This window comes from Thermobia domestica, chromosome 2 (assembly GCF_964235325.1).
Source record: "Thermobia domestica chromosome 2, izTheDome1.hap1.1, whole genome shotgun sequence".
NCBI classification, from domain to species: Eukaryota; Metazoa; Arthropoda; class Insecta; order Zygentoma; family Lepismatidae; genus Thermobia; species Thermobia domestica.
Window position 1 is genome coordinate 106826400 of NC_137455.1, and position 24651 is coordinate 106851050.

Genomic DNA, 24651 nt, shown 5'->3' on the forward strand with positions numbered 1-24651 from the left:
CGTTTTTCGTGAAAAAATACACGTGGGTAGTTTACTCTTAGTTAAGAGTGTTTTTGGCGATTTTATCAGTAACAACGTAGACGGTTATGTTCATATTTCATTAGTAACCTTACAATATGGCATAAATAGTTCGAAAGAAAAAATAAAAAAATAACAAGGCAAATCCAGGCGACCTTTTCCCCAATAAACAATAATCAAAATAATTAAAAATGGATAGATGTACCAAATTTTTATAATACTAAGTAAACTGATGATTTGGGATAAATATGGCCATCAAACCAAGTATAGGTTTCAAGTTTAGTGTGACTATTGACCTCCACTAATAGAAAGATGTTGCGCGCACACAGTAATTACAGTTCGTCCAGTGTCGGAGAGAAATGGACTTATCAAAGAAACTCGTTTGCGGTTGTTTGCTATATGGCTTTAGAGTAGATATGTCAGCAGCCGCATGAAGTCGTCGAATGCAACAGGCATTTGGGGAGGATGCCGTGAACGAACGCATCACCAAACATTGTTTCGAGAGCTCCAGATGGGAGATCTGAGCCTTTATGGTGAACCTCGCAGTGGGCAGCCACATGTGTTGGATGATGATGCCCTGAAGGGAACCATAGAAAAGGACAGCAGTCACATAGGTGGCGAACTTTACAACAAAATACTTTGGCTTGAGTAATATCTACCTGTACCTAGGGCAGAAAGTACTCATACATGTGCACTATACTTAGTAGAATGCTAATTTCGTATTAAAAAAAGAAGAATGTTTTTAATATATGTAAGTGATTATTATGGGATAGTTGTTGATATGGACATGTTTTATGGTTACCTAGTCAGTGACTTTGTGTATTTAACAGTTTAAAGAAAAGGATATTTAAGTTATATCAAAATAATAAAATCAGTTTAACACCATTTATAGACGTTGTCATATTTATTTAAAAAAAAAAAGGTGAGATTAATGGTATTTACATATCGAAGCTAATTTTTACATGAGGAAGAAATACTACCACTTCAAAATTTTTATTTTTAGCAAACGAACCAGGTTTACGACTATCATTTTGGTAAGTCGTTGTAAAAATTTGGTTTACCTCACCCGGGACTTTGTAAATTCAGTTCCCGAAGAAGAAGAGTAAGGTTGAATTTACTTTTATGAATAAGAACTTAACCATATTGCGAAGTGGTAAGGTAATCATAAGAAAAATGGACAACGAAGCCATGCAGCAGGAATCAAATACTAGTGACCAAGGTGAAACTAGTGTAACACCAGGTTTGTCATCAGAGGATCGACTCTTGTTAGCTTTACAGCGACAAATGATGCAAATGTCTACCGAGATAAAGCAGACCATAGAGCAGAAGTCTGACGAAGCTAACAAGCGAAATGAAGAATTAAGTAGACGAATGGAACAGAAGTTTGACCAAGCTAACAAGCAGAATGAAGAATTAAGTAGACGAATGGACCAGAAGTTCGACGAATCTAATAAGCAATATGAAGAATTAAGTAGACGAATGGACCAGAAGTTCGACGAATCTAATAAGCAATATGAAGAATTAAGTAGACGGATAGAACAGAAATCAGATGAAACGAAACAAACAATTGTTCACGTGGTGAACGACATATCCTCACAGTTCGAGGAAAAGTTAAAAAAGATATCCGATGATTGTCAAGAAAAGCACAATCAACAAAACCAAGAAATTAGTGCTGTAAAAAAAGATTTAGAAGTAATAGAATCATCCATTAAACAGCAAAAGATCCAGGTCAGCAACAACTCTAATAACATACGCGTAAATACACAGTTGTTAGCCACTATTCAGGAAGAGATTAGAACGTTACAGGCTAAAGACAACATTTTCCGTAATAACTTGGATAGTGATCGCTTTGAGTTGCCCCACTCACCAGAGATGATCTCGCCTTCGCCCGGATCTGATGAGGATATTATCCTAGAAGAAAGTTATCCGAAGAGTACTGATGAGCGAAACTTAGATGGTGTCACGACTCAGTACGTCACGGATAGGAACTATCACTCAACAAGAACAAGGAATGAGAAAGGGAAGGTAAAATTAAGTGTTAAGATGAGTGAAATTCGAGCTATGAGCAAATTCAGTGGTAAGTGTAATGAGAATGCTACTTCTTTCTTAGAGAAATTCCAAGATGAATGTAATATAATGTCTATCGATCGATCGCAGTATATGAAATTAATACCCCATGTATTACTCCCACCTTGTTCCTTATGGTTTAAAGCAATACGTGATCACATTAGTTCATATGAGGAATTCAAAGCGGCATTGATCGCAAATTATGAAAATGACTTTTTGCTGGCAAATAGAGATGCCACCCTTAGAAATCAACACTTCAATCCTCGATTGCACAAATCTCTTGTAGAGTTTGTTGTAAATGTCTACAACGAATTAAAGGTCGTTAATCCTTTGCAATCGGAATCGAGAATAATAGCATCGATTCGAAATTTGCTTCCATTTAAACTGCAACAGATCTTATTTTCCACACAGTGTATGAGTTTCAGCCATTTATTGATGCTTGTCCAATGCTACGAAACTCAATATCATGCCATGAATTCACAATCAGGAATAGGTAAAAATAAGAATAATTCAGATCATTTGGTGCCTGTTCGGAATTTAAATATTCGGAGTGTGAATAATACCGGACCTAACCTAAGCCGAGTATATTCTAGCAATCAAAATGCGCACAATAGGCAAGGTTATGAAGAGAATCCGCCTAACCTAATTAATAGTAGCCATTCGTACATTAGACCATATAGTCAAAATAGATTTAAAAATCGACGTAATGTATGGCGAAATTCCAGAAATACAGCGAACTACGCGGATAGACGTAATTGGAGATCAAGACATGGCACTTCATATCAAAATCAAAATCACGATGAAAGACATGTACAACATAATGTAGAATCTAAGCATGATTGTGCAGTACAATGTACTTTATTAGAATCGTATGCAAGTACTAATGTAACCTGATTACCGTTAATGAAATTTGGTTAAACCCATATCAGCTCTAAATTTTCATGAACATTTATTTTATTTTTATTCAATTTAATTCTCTTTAATTCTTATTAATCAATGATAATTCTCAAATGTTTTTAATTTATGTAAGAAGTATAATTCGATTTATAATTGATTAAGAGCAAAGATTATTTATATTAGATTGATTTGTGTTGAAAATTTAATTGTCAAAGATTATGTTAAGAATAAGATCCATTCTATAAAATCAATTATTCAACGATTACCTTGAATGAGATTCTTCTTTATTATAACATCTTAGTGCTACGATGTATACCTTTAAATGCAACATCTAACTTATTTATTATATAATGCGCTCGAACTATTTGTAACCCACGTTTGTCCTTTACGATTTTTGAAATCGCACCCGTCGACGACTAATTAAATGAGCGACGATATTTTTAATAAGAAGATATATTGATAATATAGTGAATAATAATGCAATAAATATAATTAATGTAATTGAAGATAAATATTGATGAAATGTAAGATTTGTTTAATGTATATGTAAAATATAATGCATAGATATACAAGGTGCGATCAAAATATGATGGACATATGTAATGTGAGAACACTAATGTGAACGGACCAGTGGTTCTTGAAGATAAAAGCCAAGCCTACTCATGACTTTTATATTCAGTCCCTTTGTCGAGCGACATTTTATACAACAAAATACTTTGGCTTGAGTAATATCTACCTGTACCTAGGGCAGAAAGTACTCATACATGTGCACTATACTTAGTAGAATGCTAATTTCGTATTAAAAAAAGAAGAATGTTTTTAATATATGTAAGTGATTATTATGGGATAGTTGTTGATATGGACATGTTTTATGGTTACCTAGTCAGTGACTTTGTGTATTTAACAGTTTAAAGAAAAGGATATTTAAGTTATATCAAAATAATAAAATCAGTTTAACACCATTTATAGACGTTGTCATATTTATTTAAAAAAAAAAAGGTGAGATTAATGGTATTTACATATCGAAGCTAATTTTTACATGAGGAAGAAATACTACCACTTCAAAATTTTTATTTTTAGCAAACGAACCAGGTTTACGACTATCATTTTGGTAAGTCGTTGTAACTTTCAGAACGTTTCGAGGTTACCGAGGAAGCAGTCAAACTTCACCTGCACCGTATAAGAACGTACAAGTTGAGCAAGTAAGTATCCTACACACTGTCAGCAGGCAACAAGGAACAAGAAGTGACGGTCTGTTGCTCTTGCTCTCTCAGCACCGCAACACTCCCATATTTGGTCGAGTGCTCACGAGGGACAAAATGTGAGTCCAATATTACACTCCCAAGCGTACCAGATATGGCTACGTGACCGCGTGCCTCGCATCTCAAGATCATAGTCTGTGGCAGATGAACTATTCCCTAAATGGTGGATTACGAGCTTCTATTACCAGGCCATACCATCACTGCTGGCTTGTGCTCGTAGCAGTCGCAACGGGTGCAATATACAGTGCAGCAGAAGAAGCCAGGGCTGTTTCAGTCACATGCTGTATATGTCTGTTTCTGATGATAACGAACGGCAAGAATTTTTTTGTTACCTTATAGAAACAAGGAAATGTATTATATGATATGTAGAAATTGTGGTATTTATCATGTTTTCTGTTCATGTATCAGATTGTGGATTGGGAATGCTGAAAGGTGATACATTGACATAGGGGTGTGAAATCATAACTGGCGAAATGTGGGAAGACGGAAGATATATATATATATATATATATATATATATATATATATATATATATATATATATATATATATATATATATATATATATATATATATATATATATATATATAAATAAAACACTGGAAGGTTTCGACTTGTAGAGAGTTCACATATTTGAACATTTTTTTTATTAAACCATCTAATAAAAGTATCATTTTTTAACTTCCTAGCACATTGTTAGTGAGATGACGAAAGTACTAAATGGGAAATTTCTCCAAATCCCTTCAGGATTTTACACCTGGATTGACATTGGTACACTTGGGGTATTCGAAACAAATTCAGGACAACAATCCTGAATTTATTTAGAAAATTTGATGGAGATAAGCCATTTTACATTCACACGTCCTGATAGTATTTTTTAGTCAGAATTATTGTTGAGATGTTGCGAACTTCGATTGTTTCTCGAAACAGTTTACTTTATATTTTAATATCTTTATACATCAAATAATGGATTAATGATTCTGTGTATATTCGTTTTCAGGAATGGGGTTACTTCCTGGACCTTCAGGACTTCATAATAACAGTCCAGAAGCCAACTTCGGTGAGTAAAGTTTTCTTTTTATTTCCACTATAGATGTAGCTAATGCAAGGAAAGTTAATATGTGGGGAAGAAAAACATGCATTGGGGATGTGCTACGAAACAAGAATATTTCCATTGAATTCCATTGACAAGAATTAATGTAAATTGTCGCGTATCATTGTTTTAAGCGTTGTAAGTATTACGGCTTTTTTTATTTATTTATTTATTATGAACGTTATGTCCAGTAACTAGGGGAATCAAAACAATTGTTTCAGAAGGTTGCTACAAACATTTTGTTAATAGTAATGGTTATTTGGGTGAATGGCGTATGGATTATGAAACGTTAAACGTAGTTTATGGCAGTTCCGTTATATTGCTGATTTCATCGTTCTAGAAAATGGATTAGGTCATTCATGACTTTCTTATTACCTTAACCCTTATCCGGGCAAGACATTTTTGTAACGTAAACGGGCAACCGGGGCCTATGAGGCCCAGTGTATATTTTTAAGTGCAGAATACACAAAATCAATGCCTATTGTCACTTACTGTTTAGACTAGTCTAGAATGTACCGGTATATATTTTTGTCAAGTAGCGAAACTTCGTGTCACGCTTTTGTAAGCCAAGCAGAATAGCAAATCCGGTCCAGACATTTTTGTAACGTAAACGGGCAACCTGGGCCTGTCACTAAAGTTATACGGGGCCTCCTAGACCCTGGTTGCCCGGTTACGTCAGGAAAAGATTTTCAAATTAAAAAAAAAAAAAAAAAAAAAAAAAAAAAAAAAAAAAAAAAAAAAAAAATAGCATTACCAACTCGATATGTTCATGATTTTAACTTCGACGAAAGATAGAAGAATTCACTATTTTATGTCTTCAAAATATGTATGGTTATTGAGAATCAATTTTAGAAAAATGAAGCTACTGGGCCTGGGAGGCCCCGGTTGCCCGGATAAGGGTTAAAGTTATACTATATTAGAGTTGATTAGTATGTCAATTATATAAAAGTACGTTCGAGCCTTTTGTAAATTGAAATTAGAACTAAACATAGAAAATTTCAAAATATGATAAAATTGAGGATTAGGTATTTGAATCCAGGTGCTTAGTTAAAATATTTAAATAATTTGTGCTTTATTTTAAGTCTAATTATTAAAACTATTTCGTAGTATTAAATTATGAAATGCAGATTTAGCGGAACTTGTAGTATGAAATTATTGTTAGTCCCCTTCATAATGTTGTCTGTGACTCAGTACAATGACCTGGCCTCTGTCCGAGAAGGAAAAACGGGCAGGAATGTATAATAAATCCATGGAAGTTATATGAATATGACGAGAGCAGTTTCATTTTGTCACACTTAATTGTAAGTGCTTTTATGGTACGTTAACGGCTTCTCACCCTTAACTGTTGATATCAATAATATTGGGTTAGTTCAATGCAAATGTGTGACTTACTGTCGCTTTCGAAGGCCCGAAAAATGAAAGATCCCAACACCTGGTTAGCCGGTCATGGTGAAAGTTCTTCCTTGCCAATAAGTGATCGAAATGCCGGAAGAAGTGGTAGTTGATGAGAAAGATGTCAAGAGAATACAGTAGTGAGGAAGGGTTTCATACTGCATCTCAGAGAGAGTCTGCACCGTCTTTTGAACGAGATGTGACATCCATATTCAGCATGAGAACATGTTTATTGACTATTGCTGGATGTTTACAGTACGTTTAATTGAATTCAGCGCTGCAGTACATTTCATTTAATTCAGCACTGGTTTCACTAATGGAGAAAGACATGATGGATAAGCCCCATCATACCAGCGACAGCACCTGGTGCGATGTGTGGATGGTTTTGATCATGACATGACTGACGTTGATCACAATCCAGTCATTGTCCTGTGTCTTGTTTTCGATTGTCGTGATAGATTGATTCTTCGTGAGAACCAACAATCCGATGCAGGAAAATATTCCGTATACTCAGAGAACTGCATACCTCCAGACTGAATTTTGTTGGCTGGTGTCAACTCGTAAGCGGTCCAACTGTTCCGTCTTACCGATTGCAGAGAATCATCAATTAACAGTGGTATATGTATGCTTAACCTGTCTGCAATTGCAAAGACACTTTTCCGAGGGTCTACTTTTCACATTGTTCTTGAGGCACTCATCACAACATGCTGTTGGTTGGTGGCCCCGGAGGTCAATTTTCAATGTGTCATTGGCACAAAATATGAGGAAAAACCTACGTATTGTGCGTTTATTCAGCACAACTGACCGAAATCCATTGTTGATGTTTTTGTCGGTTAGAAGTGCAGAATGTCCGAGTTTGAACTCAAAGGAAAATCACTCATAATTGTGTGTTCTTCCTGTTGCAATTTGACACGACCCTGTTCAACAATACACTTCTTCCTGGCTGACTTAGCATTAGCCTGTTTTCTGGACATGTACAGAATTTATGACAATGTAGGTGTGACCTTGGTCCATCAACTAGTTGCGTTAACAGAGTGACTTCCAACCAGACGTTAAACTGGTCATTAATCGCATCAACCCAGTACATGGAACTTCCTTGTTATTAAAATGGTTAGCGTTACTGTCTTTGGAATGGAATCTGGACTAATTGCCGTTAAGAGTTCGTGTTCGTTTGGATCCCACGTTAAACTGTGGATCCAAGTCTTACATATCGATTGTACTGAAACGATACACCAAACAACGAAACAGTTAAACAGTAACCAACAATGAAATCAGTAATATGAATAGTCTTATCTGTAGTACATGAATGGTGGTACATTCTGCTCTTATAATGAAGCCATATAAATACTTAAAAGGCCTCATCCCGGCGAAATTAAAATACCGCTAATTTTACAGTAATTATATATCTTCAAATAGATAAAAGATAATTAAAATGTGGAACAAGAGCGCCCTAGACAATATTATTTTGCATGAGATACTGTTATCACAAGTTACCTAGTGGCTTTCCGTTTTCAGCGGTTTAGAAACGCGAAAATAAATGCCGATTTTCAAAATGGATCGAAATTGAAAGCAGATAAATGAGTCGTAATAACGGTATCTATTTGAAGATATTACATAATTACTGTAAAATTAGCGGTATTTTAATTTCGACGGGATGAGGCCTCTTAAGAGCCATTAACCTTTATTTTTGTTTATGTGTTGGTAATCCTTATTGGACGATTACTCTCCTAGAATGATTTCGTTAATACTCCAATCGATGGTAAAAGAATTGGTTTCCGAAATCATTCGAGGAAAGTGACTGTCTGATGAGAATTCCAGAAGTACATAAATAAAGATTATTATTATAGTTGCTATTTTTAACGTAGTTAACAGATTGACTGATTTGAAACATATAATGTTTGTTTAGTTTATTACTTCGGATTTATGTATCAATATTCACCAAAAGAAAGAAAGAAAGAAAGAAAAAAAAAAACATTATCATCACACTTTTTCTATGAAAATCATCAGATTTTATTTCCGTGGTTGAAAATATAGTTCTGCCTATTTAGTTGGGTCTTCGAGATCTTTTGCGTATTTTTAGCGTTATTATATAAAAAGAATCCTTGTCGTCTGATATAGATACGTACTGCTCTTAGATGATGCAGTTTTTCACGGCGCCGAATTAAAATGTAGGTTGTGTCCATCAAAGAGAAAAGACTCACAGTGCATGTGTTGCGTGAACTAAGAGAACAGTTTTTAAAGAGAAATATTGAAAGGAATAGCTCAGCACGTTTCATCTTAATCACGAAAAATCTCGTATTCTTCAAATGCAAGACAATTTCCACGTTAAACGTACTGCGTTTATTCGTACTTTGATTCTATTTGATAATACTTAAGGAAGCTATATATTACATTATGACTGGTTAATTGGTAATAATAAAGCTGTCATGTGATAATACTTTAAGAAGTTCCTGTTAGTGATTTCTGTCTCTTAGAGCATTTCTTAATGTAGCTGAGAAATTTCATCATTGTAAGCGTCGAAGGTCAAACCTAGACGTTCAGATAGAAGATGAATAGTTTCACCTGATCATAAAGGAGAGCCTGACTTTTATTTAATTTATTTATTTATTATTATAATAACAATATATTATATATTCATATACTTCCAACACAATCTATTGCGCAATCTTGTGTAAGCTAGGGACTAGCGGGGTAAACAAAGGATAATTTTTGATTTAGTAAAAATTATAACATAAGATATTGGCTTTTCGGATAATCAGAATTTTATTTATTAACTTAGTTTTAAATCCTATAATTATGTTCTGTAGACCAATGTGACTGGACTCTGCTTGAAAACGATCTTGAGAACATGGTACAATCCGCGGCAAAAAACCTGCAACATGAGCATATAAGTTTATTGTGAAATGACGAAGACTTTTGCTCCAAAATAAATGTGCACGGGAGGAGGCCGAGGTTTATCCTGGTGTGATTCGTTCCACTTAGACGTTATGTTCATTCCTTGTGCTGTTAGGCGTAGTTTCACAATAAACTTACATCCTCATGTTGCAGGTTTTTTGCCGCGGATTGTACAAGTTAGTTACAGTTAAAGTGCTATTATTCACGACAGACCAGTGCGGGCTGTAATCAATGTTTTACATTGAAATTTGGTAAATATGCTAATGAGACAATGCAGAAGCAAGTTACGCTGAAAAATGTTAGTTCCACTTTCCGCCACCAGGAGGAAATATGGCGCTGTACAGGCCGTACACACACGAGCTCCTACTTCATACACATGCTATTGTGAGGAGCAGCATCGCTATTGATAAGACAGACGGTACACTGTTAGTAAATTGGTCTGTTAGAACAGGAGCAATTACAGTGCAGCATTGAGAGAATATTGCCATCTGAAAGGAGTGAAAAGAAATGGCCTAATGAAGAGGCACTGAAATTCAAGACATCGAGTGAGTTACGTGTAGCCCCAGCAAGAGGAAGACGACCCAATACAACCAAGCTTGTTGACAAGGTTCATGATCGTCAACACGTGCTCCATATTCCGCTACCAGTGCTCGGGCGGTGTCACGGGAATTGGCCATCCCATGGTCAACAATGAGGAAAGTTCTTAGGGCCTTTTTTACATTGATATTCTTACAGAATTCACACAGTACAGCAACTGAAATTCCCAAGATCCGCCGCAATGCCTTGAGTTTGTCCTTCGGTTTTTGGCACGGATGGAAGTGGATGACATGTGGCCGTGGCGTATGCTGTAGACTGATGAGGTGCATTTTATACTAGAAGGGACAGTGAACACGCAAAACTGTGGCTCGGATAATCTGCATGTTGTGCAGGAACAGTCATTACACTCTGCGTACGTGAATGTGTGGTGTGGATTCACAGGAACGTTCATTATTGGCCCGTTTTTAATTGAGGAGATGACATCCGAAGGATTTATCACCTGTACCGTGACAACAGCACATTATAAGGACCTTTTAGTGCGACATGTGATTCCTGAGTTAGAGGCACGAAACTATTTTCATGCAAGACGGGGCAACATTGGTCGCCACGTGAAAGATCTGCTTCGTGAAACCTTCACTGCTGATTGCATCACCCTCAAGATTTTCCAGATGCGTGGCCAGCAAGACCTCTCGATCTAAATCCATGTTACTTCTGTCTGTGGGAATATCTGAAAGCTGGGGTCTACTAGGGAAGTGTCCAATCGCTGGCGGATCTCAAGGACAGCATAAGGCGACATATCGCAACAATTCCGCCGGAACTGCTGTGAACAACTGTTGCGCACGTCATTTTACAGATGCAACATGTGGATGTGTCTGTTGGCCATATGGAACATGTTACGTAAATTGGTCACTGCAACCGCAGATGTTGTTTCCATTGCACTTTTTGTTACCATTACATGGAAATGAAGTTTCACGTTTTGTTACCGTCACATTATTCCTAAAGTTGTACCCTTTGCATCATTTGTTACAATAACCTGCCCTTCACCTTTCTTGCATTACATTTATCTCATGTGTTTGACCTATTCGACGTCGATAATAGTCTTATTCATACATTCAGGACAATTTCCACGTGCGTATTACTTGTACAGCGCCACATTTTTCCCTGGTGGCGGAAAGTGAGACTAACATTTTTTTCAGCGTAACTCGCTTCCGCATGGTCTCATTAGCATATTTGTAAAATTTCAATGTAATACGTCGATTACAGCCCACGCTGAATCGCCGTTAATCAGTAGCACTTTAATTGTAACCACCCTGTACATTAGTGCCGAGATTAGTAACCGTTTTAGTTCGATCTCGGAAACTACTAGGCGTAGAGCAATGAAATTTCATAAAAATGTGCTCTTCGCACCCTATGCTATATACATAAGATGGCTTTCGCCCATAGGCGGAGTTAGGAATTGGTTGCTGGGGGACAGACCTTTTGTCTGCTGGGGGGGGGGGGAACGATTAATACAAATGAGAATTGAAGGATCTTATAAGTGGCATTTTTGTTTTTTGTCAAAAAGTTGGAGGCAGTGCCCCCTATAGCTACGCCCATGCTCTCGCCTTTGGTGCGGTCCCGAGTCCGATTCCCAGTGAACACTCGGTCCAAAAGGAATTAAAAAAAAAAAAAAAATTTCAGGTCAGTCATCCTGAGTGATTTTTTTTTTTCTATTTTTTTCTCATTCACACTGGGATACTACCTAACATGAAGGTCCCAGGCTGTCTCTTTCCTTTTCCATTCCTCTTACCTTGCCCATTTCCTCGAATGTTGTTATCGTTGATGAATGTCATACGTTATACGTGACGGGCTGAAATGATCATATATGCCGCAAACCCAGAAATATAATTCCTAATTTCTTATATAAGACGGGGTTTTGCGAAATGCAGCCTCTAAAGGTGGATAAGGAGCTTTGAATGATTTCTTTGCCGTTCGCCAGATCTCCGAAACTTTTAGAGGTAGAAGCTTGAAATTTTGTGTAAGTGTTCTCCTTGCATTGTAGGTTGTAGATGAGACAATATTTTGCGAAGTAGGTCCCTAAAGAAAGGAAAGGGGCTTTAAATATTTTTAGCTGTTTGTCATATATCCCAAACTATTAAGTGCAGAATCTTGAAAATTTTATGTAAATTATCTCCGTACATATGTTGTACGTAAGAAGTATTTTGCGAAATGTAATCCCTAAGGAAGAATTTGTTTTCTTTTGTTTATTCGCCAGATATTCGAAACTATTAGGTATAGAGTCTTGGAATTTTGTATAAATGTTCTCTTTACACTTTAGATAATAGATCAGAAGATTTTTTTTTGGCCCTAAGAGGAAAAAAGGGAGTTTTTTTTTCTGTTATTAGATTTCAGAAATTATCTAGTTATTTCACAAATACTGCCAGAAGTTTGAAGATGAAACGCAAACCCAGTGTTGACAGTATATTAATATCCTTTTACGAGTTGATGGAAGTGTGAAACTTGAAGAGCACTAATCCGTCTTCAAAATGTTCACCTTGAGTATAGATGCAGCCCCGGAGTCTGGTGGGCTACTTGTCAGTGGTGCCGAAGTAGCAGTCTGCCTTGACCAGGCCGTGCATGAGGGAGTCCATATTCAGGGCTTTCTTCTTGCAGGCCATTGATTGAAACACTGATCATAGTTTGTAGTCGAGCGAGTTCAGATCCGGTTGCTGGGGGCCAGTCTGATGTTGAGATGAAGTCTGAGACATTGGCACGTGGCCACTCTTGTGTTGGCCGTGGCTTCTGGTAGCACAATCCTGTCGGAAGATCCACTGTTTATTGGGGAACATGAAGGTACTCATTGGTTTCACAATGGACTCCAACATTGTGGTTTGGTACAATCCGCGGCAAAAAACCTGCAACATGAGCATATAAGTCTATTGTGAAATGACGAAGTCTTTTGCTCCAAAATAAGTGTGCACGGGAGGAGGCCGAGGTTTATCCTGGCATGATTCGTTCCACTTAGACGTTATGTTCATTCCCTGTGCTGTTCGGCGTAGTTTCACAATAAACTTACATCCTCATGTTGCAGGTTTTTTGCCGCGGATTGTACATGTTAGCCGATGTCTTCATCCCTTGTTCACAAAAATGAAACCGTGTTATGCGTTTGAAGTTTACACCTCACCACACTATGACTAATGCTAAGTGGTGAGACCTTTGTACCCTGGAAACACGTTCAACAACTTGGATTGATGATGCGTACACGCAGTCCTTTTGAGCATTAAAGGACTACTAAACTGCGAACAGCTTCGCATAGGAAAAGAGAATTATCCTGTGAACATTCCCTGATAACATATGAGGAGTGTTTGGCTTTCACCACTCTGCTGGCGTAATGCATCAACCAGGAATTGAATTGTACGTTGTTTGTAGGCTCGGAGTCCCAGGTGCTGACTGAGCACTTGTGACGTGCGTGGTCTCGAAATGCACATCTCGTACTGATGTCCTTACTGTGCGCGATCTGCTACTACCCTGTCCGTCATTGACACTTGCCGTGTCATTGTAACGCTGGATGGTACGGTAGATAAATCGTTCACTGATTTACTGGGGTTTCAGGATGGTGAAAATCCGTGGTGATGGCATGGCCACCGTACCGCAATGACTGCAACACGTTCTCGTAGTCGCCGCATTCCATCGTTACACATTCTCACTGCCACGCATCTCACCATGGTATAAACAGCTCAGGGACCCAGATGAGAGCACTCACTTATACCCAGCATGGTCTAACGGCGGTTAAAATTCCTGGTAGTATTTATAAAATAACTGGATACGTAGAGCTTTGATTTTTACATGTGGATTTCTCATGTACTCTAGACTGAGAAAGTAAAGAAGTTTACGAAATATCGTTCCTACGGGACACAAATGGTCTTTGAACAGTTTCTTCGACTTTCTCTAGCTTTTCGGAATTGTTGTACACAAGAACTTGGAATTCTGTAATTAAAATAAAGAAAAAAAATCTTAAACCTTAGGCCGAGAATTAAGCAGGCTATTATGAAATGATACTCCTACGGCGAAGAAGAAGGTCTTAAACTTTTCCTTCAACTTTTACCACATCTTTATAATTTTTAAACATAGAACTTGAAGTTTTGTACAAATTCGGTCATTGAATCCTGAGCTTCGTAGAGGGAAATTTTACAAAATGTGAACTTAAAGGGGAAGAGCGGGCTTAGACTGTTTTTCACTATTCACCAGATCTTCAAAACAATTGAATTGGGTGTAGGTAATCGAAATCTTTTACAGATGTTTTCCTCAGACTCTAGACTATGAATAAAAAGATAGAATTCTCTGAAATTCAAGCTGTAGGAAAGCAGAAAGAGGCTAAACCTGTTCGCGATCTAAAAAGTTGAAATTTTGTAAGACAGAGTTTTGAATAGTTCTACTCCGATGCGTACATAGTTTACTGAAGAGTTTTACAAGCTGTTACGAATTTCTTTTAAGACGTTCAGCGTACGGCCATGAAATGTATATTTTATATAAGGTTGATTTGTGGAAGATTAAGTTTGAGGGATGTAATTTTTAAGTAACTTTTTCCACGAAACATAAAATCTTGCGATTTCGGGTGTAAGAAAGCGCTTTAATTTGGTCACAACTTTGACAAAATACATTTATAGGCCCGTCTAAAATATATATTTCGCGGTGACATAGGTTCACTAAATATTTGCCTAACGATTTTCATGTATTGGAGTGAATCCACTGTTTCCGAATGTAAAAAGAAAACTATCTGACTCGACCTTGACGTTCCGGAAAATTACTTAAGAGCAATTTAGTGACTACTTATGTGACTATTTTGAAACCAGAAAAAATATTGTATACTTACATCTTTCAGATATTTTCATAATTTTATTTCTCGCGTGCAAAGAACGGATATTATGCTAGTGATATGTACATAACTTAAACGGAGAATAAAATACAACAATTGAAGTAGAAGGATAGAGAAAGAAAGAAAGTTACAGTTCAGAGTAGAGTCAAACAAGGATGCTAGCTGTCACCAGTTTTCTGTTTATCTTTACATTGAAGAATCAATAAAAGAAGTACTCTAGCACACCCACTTTCTAAAGTAGACAGAAGATACACATGCTTAGATACGCATATTATATCGAGCGGTTGGCAGATAGATAAAATAGAAATAGGTTTAAATAAAATGCAACAAATGGTTAGCAGTAGATTCTACAAGATCAACAAGAGCAAAATAAGAGTTGTGGAAGCGCAAGAAGAGAAGCAAGGAAATTGAAATTCAAAAATTGATCACCTGGTGGAAAAGGTGCAGGAGTTCTGTCACGTAGGAGGAAAAAATTACAAGCGATGATAGATTTAAACAAGACATAAAATCCAGGCTAGTTCAGATATTTGGAGAAAAACAAGCATCCGACCGGAAACATGGACGTAAAACTTAAGAAAAAAAGAAAGATTATTGGATACATTATGAGACGTGGAGAACTCATGTTGTAACATATCTAGTGGGATTGACATCAGGAAGAATTTCAATAGGAAGGCCAGGGTTGGAATAATTGTAACAAACAGTGCAAGATATAAGGAAGAAAAACTACAAGAATTGAAAAGTCTCTCTCAGGATAGGAAAGAATGGGAAGCCATGTCAAACTAATCGGGAGATTGCGCGCCCAAGAAGAAGGTTCGTATTTCCCACTAGATATGTTATCCTTTCTGAGTGTAAAGTTCAGACGGAATTTCTTTATGTAATGTTGTTATAACGTAATAAATGCTTCCCTTCACACTCAGCGCATAAACACACAGTGCAACTATTTAGTGGTGTGACTATTAAAGTATTGTCCTTACGAATGTTTCAGATCATTTCATTGTTTGTCAGTCACAAAAATTGTCAGTCAAATGGAATTTTTGTGTGTGTTCAGAGTCGTTTTATGTCCATCCTTGAAACATCATTTTACATTTTCTACATCAAGTATCCTCTCAACAAGAAACGTACAGTAACAGAAGAAAAAGAAACATGCTACTTATTATTTTGTCATAGTGCTGCTTAAAGTAGCATTATCATTGTGGTTATATTTAGACCGTATTAAAGATTTACGTCCCACATACAAGTTTTTTAAGTTTCTGGAACATTAATAACTGATTTGTTAAGAACACATTCTTGATTAGTGACAACATGGTTTCATAAGATATCTCAATGTCGTTAAGCATTTTTGCTTTAATACCGAGTCCAGTTTGCAAAACAGTCTACTCAACTGAACTCCCTGACATTACATTTTATGAAAGGTTACGGCCGGCAAGTGATCTTTTAGTGATATTACACGTTAGGTTCCATCGCTGTACACCCAGTTGTTTTGATTAGAGTTCTTTATTCATATGGGTCAGTATTGAAAACTGTTTTAACCGGAAATCGAATCGGAGATCATATACACTAGCTATGAGTCTCGTAGTAGCTCATCTCATAATAAAGAAAATAAGTGGGGTGGGATTTTTAAATGATCTTAACCGACTAATTATTGAGGGGAAAAAAAAGTTGTGAACATATTTTTAAGCCCATTGTAGTAAAACATTCTTTTGAAAGATAATGATCAATTCTGGTTGATCCAAACTTCCTAAAACTGCTTTTTATTGAGCCAGGCAATTGTTTGACAAATTATTAGGTGCAGTTTTTGTAATGAATTTTCTGAAGAGATAATGATGCATTCGTAATGTCATCAATCACGTCCTCCGACCTTATCTGGACACTTGGCCAGACCCCCATCTTGCAACAGGATTACGCACGTCCTTGCCGCCATGATAACTAACTTTCCGTACTCGATATATTCCTCCCATTCTGACCTGCTAAGTCTCCAGACCTAAGCTGTAAACATATGGATCATGGTCGATGGTGTCTGACTGCCAGCTGAATTCCGGTAACGACTGTCTCCTACCTACGAGACAATCTACAGTGATCGTGAAATATTATATCCCAGATAGACATTCAACATTTATATGACCATCCATCTGCCCGAACAGATGCTTGTGTGGTCATTCCGTGTGGTTACATATGCTACAAAGGTAATTATTTATGTTTTTTGAACCCTGTGTAACATGTTCGGGATGTCCCACGGAAGCTATGTTGAAATCGGTATCACCTTGTGTACCATCTTTGAATCCGTACTATTTAAATTAAAAGGGAAGCAATTTTTGTCTATGTGGAAGTGACTCCACGAAGTATTGCAGGTATGCCATATCCTCCGATGTAAATTCACTCACCTATCAGATCCCATAGTTCCAGTTTAATATAAGAATGCCTTAGCCACTGCTCTGTAGTATCTCAGGTATGTAACAGAGTGCCCGATAACCTCAGACCCTGTGCAAACTCTTCTAACTCTCTAACCCTGTGGACACAGTAGTTGTATCGGAAAATAGAAGTGTCCAGTATGCACCGCAGAAAGCACTGGTTTCTTTTTTGATACTTGACTCCAGATATTAATTGCATGAAATTTCCTTTTCATTTTTTTTTTTTTTTTTTTTTTTTTCAAATTGGTTAGGATGGACGTGCATTCACGTATTCAGCAAATCCTGTCGGGTTCGAAAATGTTTCCTTGAGCACGCATGAAAACTTACCGGTGGCTCCTTTGTGTTTTTCTACTTTTGTAACCATAGTTTTGATGCCTTCTTGCGTTCACACGCGTTACAAATGTGAAGAATTAGGATATACAGTGAAACCTCTACGAACGGACACCTCTATAAAGCGGACACCTCCCATAACGGACATATTTTGTAATCCCCAAACACTGTAATAAGAAAAAACATATTGGCAAATCTCTCTAAAGCGGACACTCTCTAGTACGGACACGGACAGTCTTTCTTGTTTTTTATAGGTATTATTTACCTTCGTATTACGAACACTTTCTCTAGAAACAAGTTTGAAAATGCAGTAAAAATATACTTTTAGTAATTCATACGTATGTCACCAAGGAAGAACATGTGGGTGTGACAACATTTTGCCTCCTCATATGTCTATTCAGCAACCCAGAGGAAGGGTCTCTGTTTCAAAACACCCTTATATCCTTTGCTTGCATTCCACTCCCACCCAACCTGCTTCAGAAACAAAAGTGATTGACAGTTGCCCACTATTTGGAATGACGCATCATTCTACTGTCCCGCTGGAATCTCTAACCAAGCAGAAGATAAGTTTGGTATTTTTGACCACGGGTACGCATATTGTCTTTAAAAAAAGTCATTGCTGGACTACAATTAACTCCTAAATTAAAGCAACACACCGAAAATGTAGTAAGTAGCGATAATTGTAAAGTGCAGAGAACTATAACATCTTATTCCCATGTTGTGCCTCGAATTAGATGGAGCAAAATAATGCAGGTTTACTAACATTTTGGTAATATTCATAAATACGTAATTCATGCAAAATATATTTTTTCTAATTGCATATTACCTTGTTTATTAATTTACGTAAGAAAATATTGAAACCTCTCTAAGGCGGACACCTCTCTATAGCGGACAATTTTTGATTCCCTACAGCTGTCCACTTTAGAGAGGTTTCACTGTATTTATATTTTGATATATAAAATGGAACAAGAGTTCGAATATATTAATTGATAGGTAAAAAGTAATGCACTTTGTGGGAGTTCTTTTTTTGTAAGTCGGACCAACAGTCAGAGATGGCATCCGAATTAGGTTCAGTGAGAAGACCTGTTACAGAAACATCACTCCAAAAATATAAAAATTGGAAAATAGATTAAAAAAAAAAGTTTCAAAACTTTGAGTTTCTTGACAGTTCCCTCATTTTGTCAGACTTACCAAATAAAAGTACTAGAACAACTATATGATTTCAAGAACTTCACTGCTCTTATCAGCTTTCACCATGTATGTTGAAAAAAGTTACCAAAAGCTCACATATCTCACAATTTAATGTTAAATGTCCAGAAATTCATTCATGTATAATGTACTTCTAGGAAGAACTCTCGTAACTTAATCTGTCTAAAACAGGAACACAAATGTTATAAATTAAAAAATGAACAATGATAAAAATAGAATTCACAGTTACGACATATTCCGTGAGAATTTAACTCTTTAACCAGCTTCCTTTTTTTACAATATTTTTTCATCTTATTTCGAAACGAGAAATATGTAGTCTTTTTTTTTCTTTCTTTCGTTACGAAGATTAAATTTTACAAGTTATAGAAATACACTTCAGTAATAAAAGTTAATGAATAAATAAACAACCAAAAGTGGAGCCTTTGGCATTGCTGTGTACTAGTGCACTGAGAGAACCACTTTGATGCTGCAGTTAGTACTTGGTGGAGTCACCTTTGGCAGCACATAAAACTTGAACCGTAGTATTCAGTAAGTCATCGAACATTCTGCAACAGATGGTACTATTTGTCACAGAATGCCTCAAGTTGTTTGTTGTGGGTCTCTGGCCGTTTGTGCAGTCGTAGTGTAGAAGATGCCAAACGTCTATAGGATTCGCGTCCATGCCACAGCAGTTGGAACCTCAGTTTGTCTTTCCTAGCGGATAGTCAGCTTCGTCATAGACAGGTGCTCGCTCATCCATGAACTGCGTGGAACTTCTCATTTCGCCTTTTTAAAGAGAAGGGTAGCAATCTACGTTGCAATACCTTAAAGTATTTTCGATGTGTCTATCGAAAAAAGTTTCTATGACCGTATTTTCAAATTGTACTCCACACCAGGACGTTTACGCTGTCGTATTTCCCCGTAAGATGATAGAATGATGGTGAATCATGGTCCGTCGATCGCTTCTACACTTAGTGTCGACTGGTATTCTAGAATTGGAAAAATCGGCTACATTGGAGAATGCAGTATGGACCGAAAGTGTTGCTTATACACATGGAAGTGCAACATTTATGTCTCCTTGTTATGTGTAGTTTTGTAAGCAGAGGCTTCTTTTTGGGACGTTTCTCGCACAGTGCGGATGCCGTTAGACGGTTCTTGCAAATCTCTGAATCTCGGCTGCTATGTTGTATGCAAATTTGGATTGATGGGTACTTAGGTTGTTTCAGGCGTGGCGGTGATCCCATTCAAGCTGGTCTTGAGTTTACGCGTGACTTTTTGACTCATTTGGATTGCACTCAAATACTGGAAAGAATTGCTAACTAGACATGTAATACAGTATTCATGGTGCACTGACTTTTACCATACTTCTAATTCCCAATTACGTATCCTCAGATAAACTCCTGTCAGCTTCTCATAGACACTTTCGTGCGTTATCCAACTTAAACGTTCGCCTGTTGGCATTCGTTCGCTATTTCCACGGAATCGTGTAGAAATCCTAGTGGTTGTCTATTACTTAAGTCAGGATAGTGTGTATTGTCATTGTGATACTACTAGTGCTTATAAACCTTTGCTAGCTTCCATGGGTGTTAATATGCTTCATATATACTTAACCTATTAAAAGTGTTTGAAATGCCTTACAGATGAGAAATCTGTGTACATAACTTATACAGACATAAAATTTAGCGTGCGTTTGTTTCTCCAAAATAATATAAACTCTTGAGGTTTCGTTTATATTGACGGTTTGTTCAAAACATTACACGGCCCATACATTATTTTATAACGTGACTGTACAAGGGGTATCATACATTGCCAGTTACACCGTAATTACTTGAACTAATGTATAGATTTGGATGACTTATATACACCAAAATAAAAATTATACTTTCTATAAGCTAAGAAAAACTCCTGGATAATATTCTATGAAGAAATTTGTAAGAATTATCTAATTTCACTAATACATACTTATAAATTATTATTATTATTATTTTTATACAAATATTATTACTACATTTTATGGAGATGGTTATTGTGTTAAAGAACATTGTATTTACACTTAAATAGAGAGACTCGCTCCGTTTAATATGTTGAGTTCAGTCTGTGTTCGAAAGAATTTACGTATAAAAGAAATTTTTTTGTGCTTTTCGACTCCAAATCCTTCTGCGTGAGTATGATATTGGAAAATCCTTTATATATATATATATGCTGTGCGTTTTTGTTCTACCTGAGGTCGTGAATCCAGCGCATAGCCATCGGCAAATGATGGAGCTAGCCCAGTTTGAGTCCCTGTTCTTTCGAATGCAGTTGCGATGTGTATGTTTTTACCGGATATAATTTCTCTCGTGGCTTAACTGCCACTATAATGAAAAAAATTAAAGAATGTTAAATTGTATTAATTCATTAATCTTAGTTAAGTAGGACATTTTATGTATTATAGTTCTAATTTTTATCTTTGCACACTTTAACCGGGTTGCTCACCTAGCCACTTCGTGTAACACATGCCGATTATGCGCTGCACTCTTATCCTCAAACGGAAAACAAAAGGCACTGGATATATATATATGTATATAATATTACTTTTTTGTTTTTAATATTGTGATGTTCTTGTCGTCTATCACTTTCTGTCTGTTCTATTCGCTAGTTGAAAAGAAAAGAAAAACATATAAATAAAGTATGTCTGAGATTATTTAAAAACATCGTTTCGAATACTGTTGTTTCTGTAAGCTTTTGCGTTCCTGTGTTTGTGTAGTGTTTGCACAAGTTGTGGATCTATCTATCTATTTATATTTTTTTCTTACGTAATGTATTGAATCAATTAAGCGCTGTAAAACTTTAATTAAGGGGTTCAGTGGCAAGTTTACTGATTCGACTCCCTGGCCTTCCAGGGACAGGGAACTTTTCTGCTACGAACCCCCAGCGACCAGTCTGCCCCTTCTGTGGAAGATTATACAGTACACCAAGTAATTTGAAACAGCATATCGTCAACATTCACGAACAAACAAGTGAGGACAAATGGGAGACGTGTGAAGTGTGTGGGAAGAAGTGCAAAACGAAGCAGTATTTGCGGAATCACATGTTGCAGATGCATGGAATAAGACAGCGGCCTTTACCATTCTACCATGATACAGAGGGAAGACCCGATATAGAAAATATGTGAGAAAAAACTCGGAACAGTCGGCGCGTGAGTGATACTTTACAATGAGGAAAGGACATTAGTATTTAGTGTTATTTATAAATTCAATCAGTATATTTTGAACTATTGTGTAGTATTTCTTTCCTAAAATTCATTCAAGTCGTTATTAGGCGTAGATAATTGTGTGTGAGTAGCAGCATAGATTATATAATAGACATTTATATAAACAAATATCCAGTATTTCTAATCGAATGCCATATTTAAAGAAAAAATGCTTCGTAAAATAAAAGTTCTCATTTGATTAGACTTATTTCTGATAGATAAGATAGCATAATGAAGTATTCTTATGGTAGCTATTATATAGTGTAAATAATTTCAAGCGAAACTATGTAAGATTGCAGAAAGCAATTTTTAAATTCATAAATAATATTGTGCAGTCTTAACAACTTAATGACTGATGACAAGGCCAGTATTGTCAGCAATCAATGCTCGTTTTATAAGAGTGTTCATTGCTTTCAAGATTTTTTGTGATAAAAGTGATGTTATATAATCGATCTATATTTGTATTGGTTGAACTTCTGTGAAAGTTAAAGTAGCAAGTGAACTAACCTTGGATAAACTGCCATAGTTACCGTGTGCGTCTGAAAGAAAAATTTGCACTTCGTATCGTATAGTTTTCAGATATAAATCTATTTGAGAACTTCATTTAAAAACAATCAAATATTTTCAGCTGTGCTACTTCATATCATTTTGTGCTTGTAAGCTAGTGTTGCTAATTTTAATGAAAAATCATATAAGTGACTAGAAAGCGTACATTCACGGCAACTCCTTGAATATATATTTGTTATTTTTTGATTGAATTTGTACGTATGAAAGTTCATAATTTTTTATACTCTTTCAGTGGTAGAAAGTTTTTACTGAAAACTGAAATTTTAGTTGTTTATGTAGCAGTAATGTAGAAACCTTGTTTTTAAAAAATGCAAATTAGTTTAAATATTTCGTGAACAAATGCAGTTAACTTTTGGAATTACTGCATAATAGAAAATGCAAATTGAAATTTGAAAATTTTTGAGTTTTACGTCCCACGGATATGCCGGCTAGGCTAAAGGAGACGGTGATGATGGGGAATGAATTAAATGGTGGAATGAATAAAGTGGGGAGGAAACGGGAGAACTCTGAGGAAACTCACGCACACGGGGTTTGTCCACCACAAAGTTTACTTGGCGGGAGCAGGGTTTGAACCCGAGACCCCATAATAGAAAATGAATCCACTACAGATACCAAATTATTTTTATTCGTAAACAGAAGTGAAATTTTAATTTATTTATCGGAGTGTGATAGTAGAAAGTTGACTACAGCCAGTACGGTTGTACCATTGTGTCTTCCGTTAACTAATGCGATTCCGATGTTTTAGTAATATGCATAGAGAACTGAAACTGTAGCTTCCGTATAAGGCTTAACTTACGGCAGTTAAGTTGTCGATTTTGGAAAAGCATGTAGCTTGAATTCAAACACAATTACCAGCGAAATGCAAGAGAATTCCCTGCATAACACGGATAATTGATTCGGCGCTACGCAGAATCGTGTTATTCGAGGTCTGTACAGTGAGTTTAAATTAAATTTATTCATCACCAAAATTTATGGATAATACAAATTAATTTAATAGTTATTATATAATTTATTAATTTAATTTTAATAATTATTTTTTTAAAAAAATGTTGTATGTGCATAACAATAAAAACCGCGTTAGAACGATATCCCCGTTGTTCGAAGACCCCATTATGCACATCGTATCCGCATGTATCTTCAATTATATAAGCTTCAGTTGGAATTCAATGTCGAACCACCACTATTGTTCTCAGTACCATTTAGAAGAAGCGGGATATTAAAATATCAATAAAATAAGCAAGATTTCACATATTTTTTGCGCAAAATCAGGTAAAAAATAAACACATTTTCGAAAAGATTTTAGTGTGTAGCAAATATAATGTAACATCTATTCTTCATCATATTGCTATTATTATTATGCAGATACTTTCTTCATCTTGTTGAAAATAAATAAGAAGTGAGGTGTCATATTTTTGCTTTTTTTTTTAAAAAAAGAAGATTTGGCAGCTTTTAGTAAAAGATATTTTCCATTCTCATTCCGGCTAAAAGTTTAAAAAATAATTTATATCCTGTGTGATTTTACCATGCAGAGGAGGAGAATCGCATTGATTTAGACTGTTAATAGTTTTCAATCGTAATAGTTTTATTTATGCAGCAGTAGTTCCATCAAATGATTTTTTCATTTCGATTATTTGTATTACTAATCATTTTCATATAGAAAATTACAACCATAAATAATTGAATGTATTTGTATTTAACATCATATACTCACAAACAGCATTATCTTTCAGCAAATAAAATTGTTTTAGACCTTTCCATCTGAAATGTTCGATTTTTTTAAATAAGAGTTTTCCGTAAAATGCATACTATTGTTGTAAAAAAGCATAATATGAATCTTATAGGTTATTACCCTAGAACGTGTAATTAATTTGAATGCAACATCATAATGTATACAATAATATCTTCGTGG

At 36.1% G+C, this 24651-nt stretch overlaps 1 protein-coding gene across 7 annotated transcripts in view; it reads left to right on the forward strand.

The window, feature by feature from the left end:
- The window catches only part of ab (BTB/POZ-zinc finger protein abrupt), a 122776-nt gene that overhangs the window by 36089 nt on the left and 62036 nt on the right, over window positions 1-24651 (forward strand). For all 7 annotated transcript variants that reach the window (XM_081744626.1, XM_081744668.1, XM_081744618.1 and 4 more), the window contains one exon: window positions 5246-5305. In XM_081744626.1, coding sequence (XP_081600752.1) covers window positions 5246-5305 — 60 coding nt within the window. The remainder of the gene's footprint in view (window positions 1-5245; window positions 5306-24651) is intronic.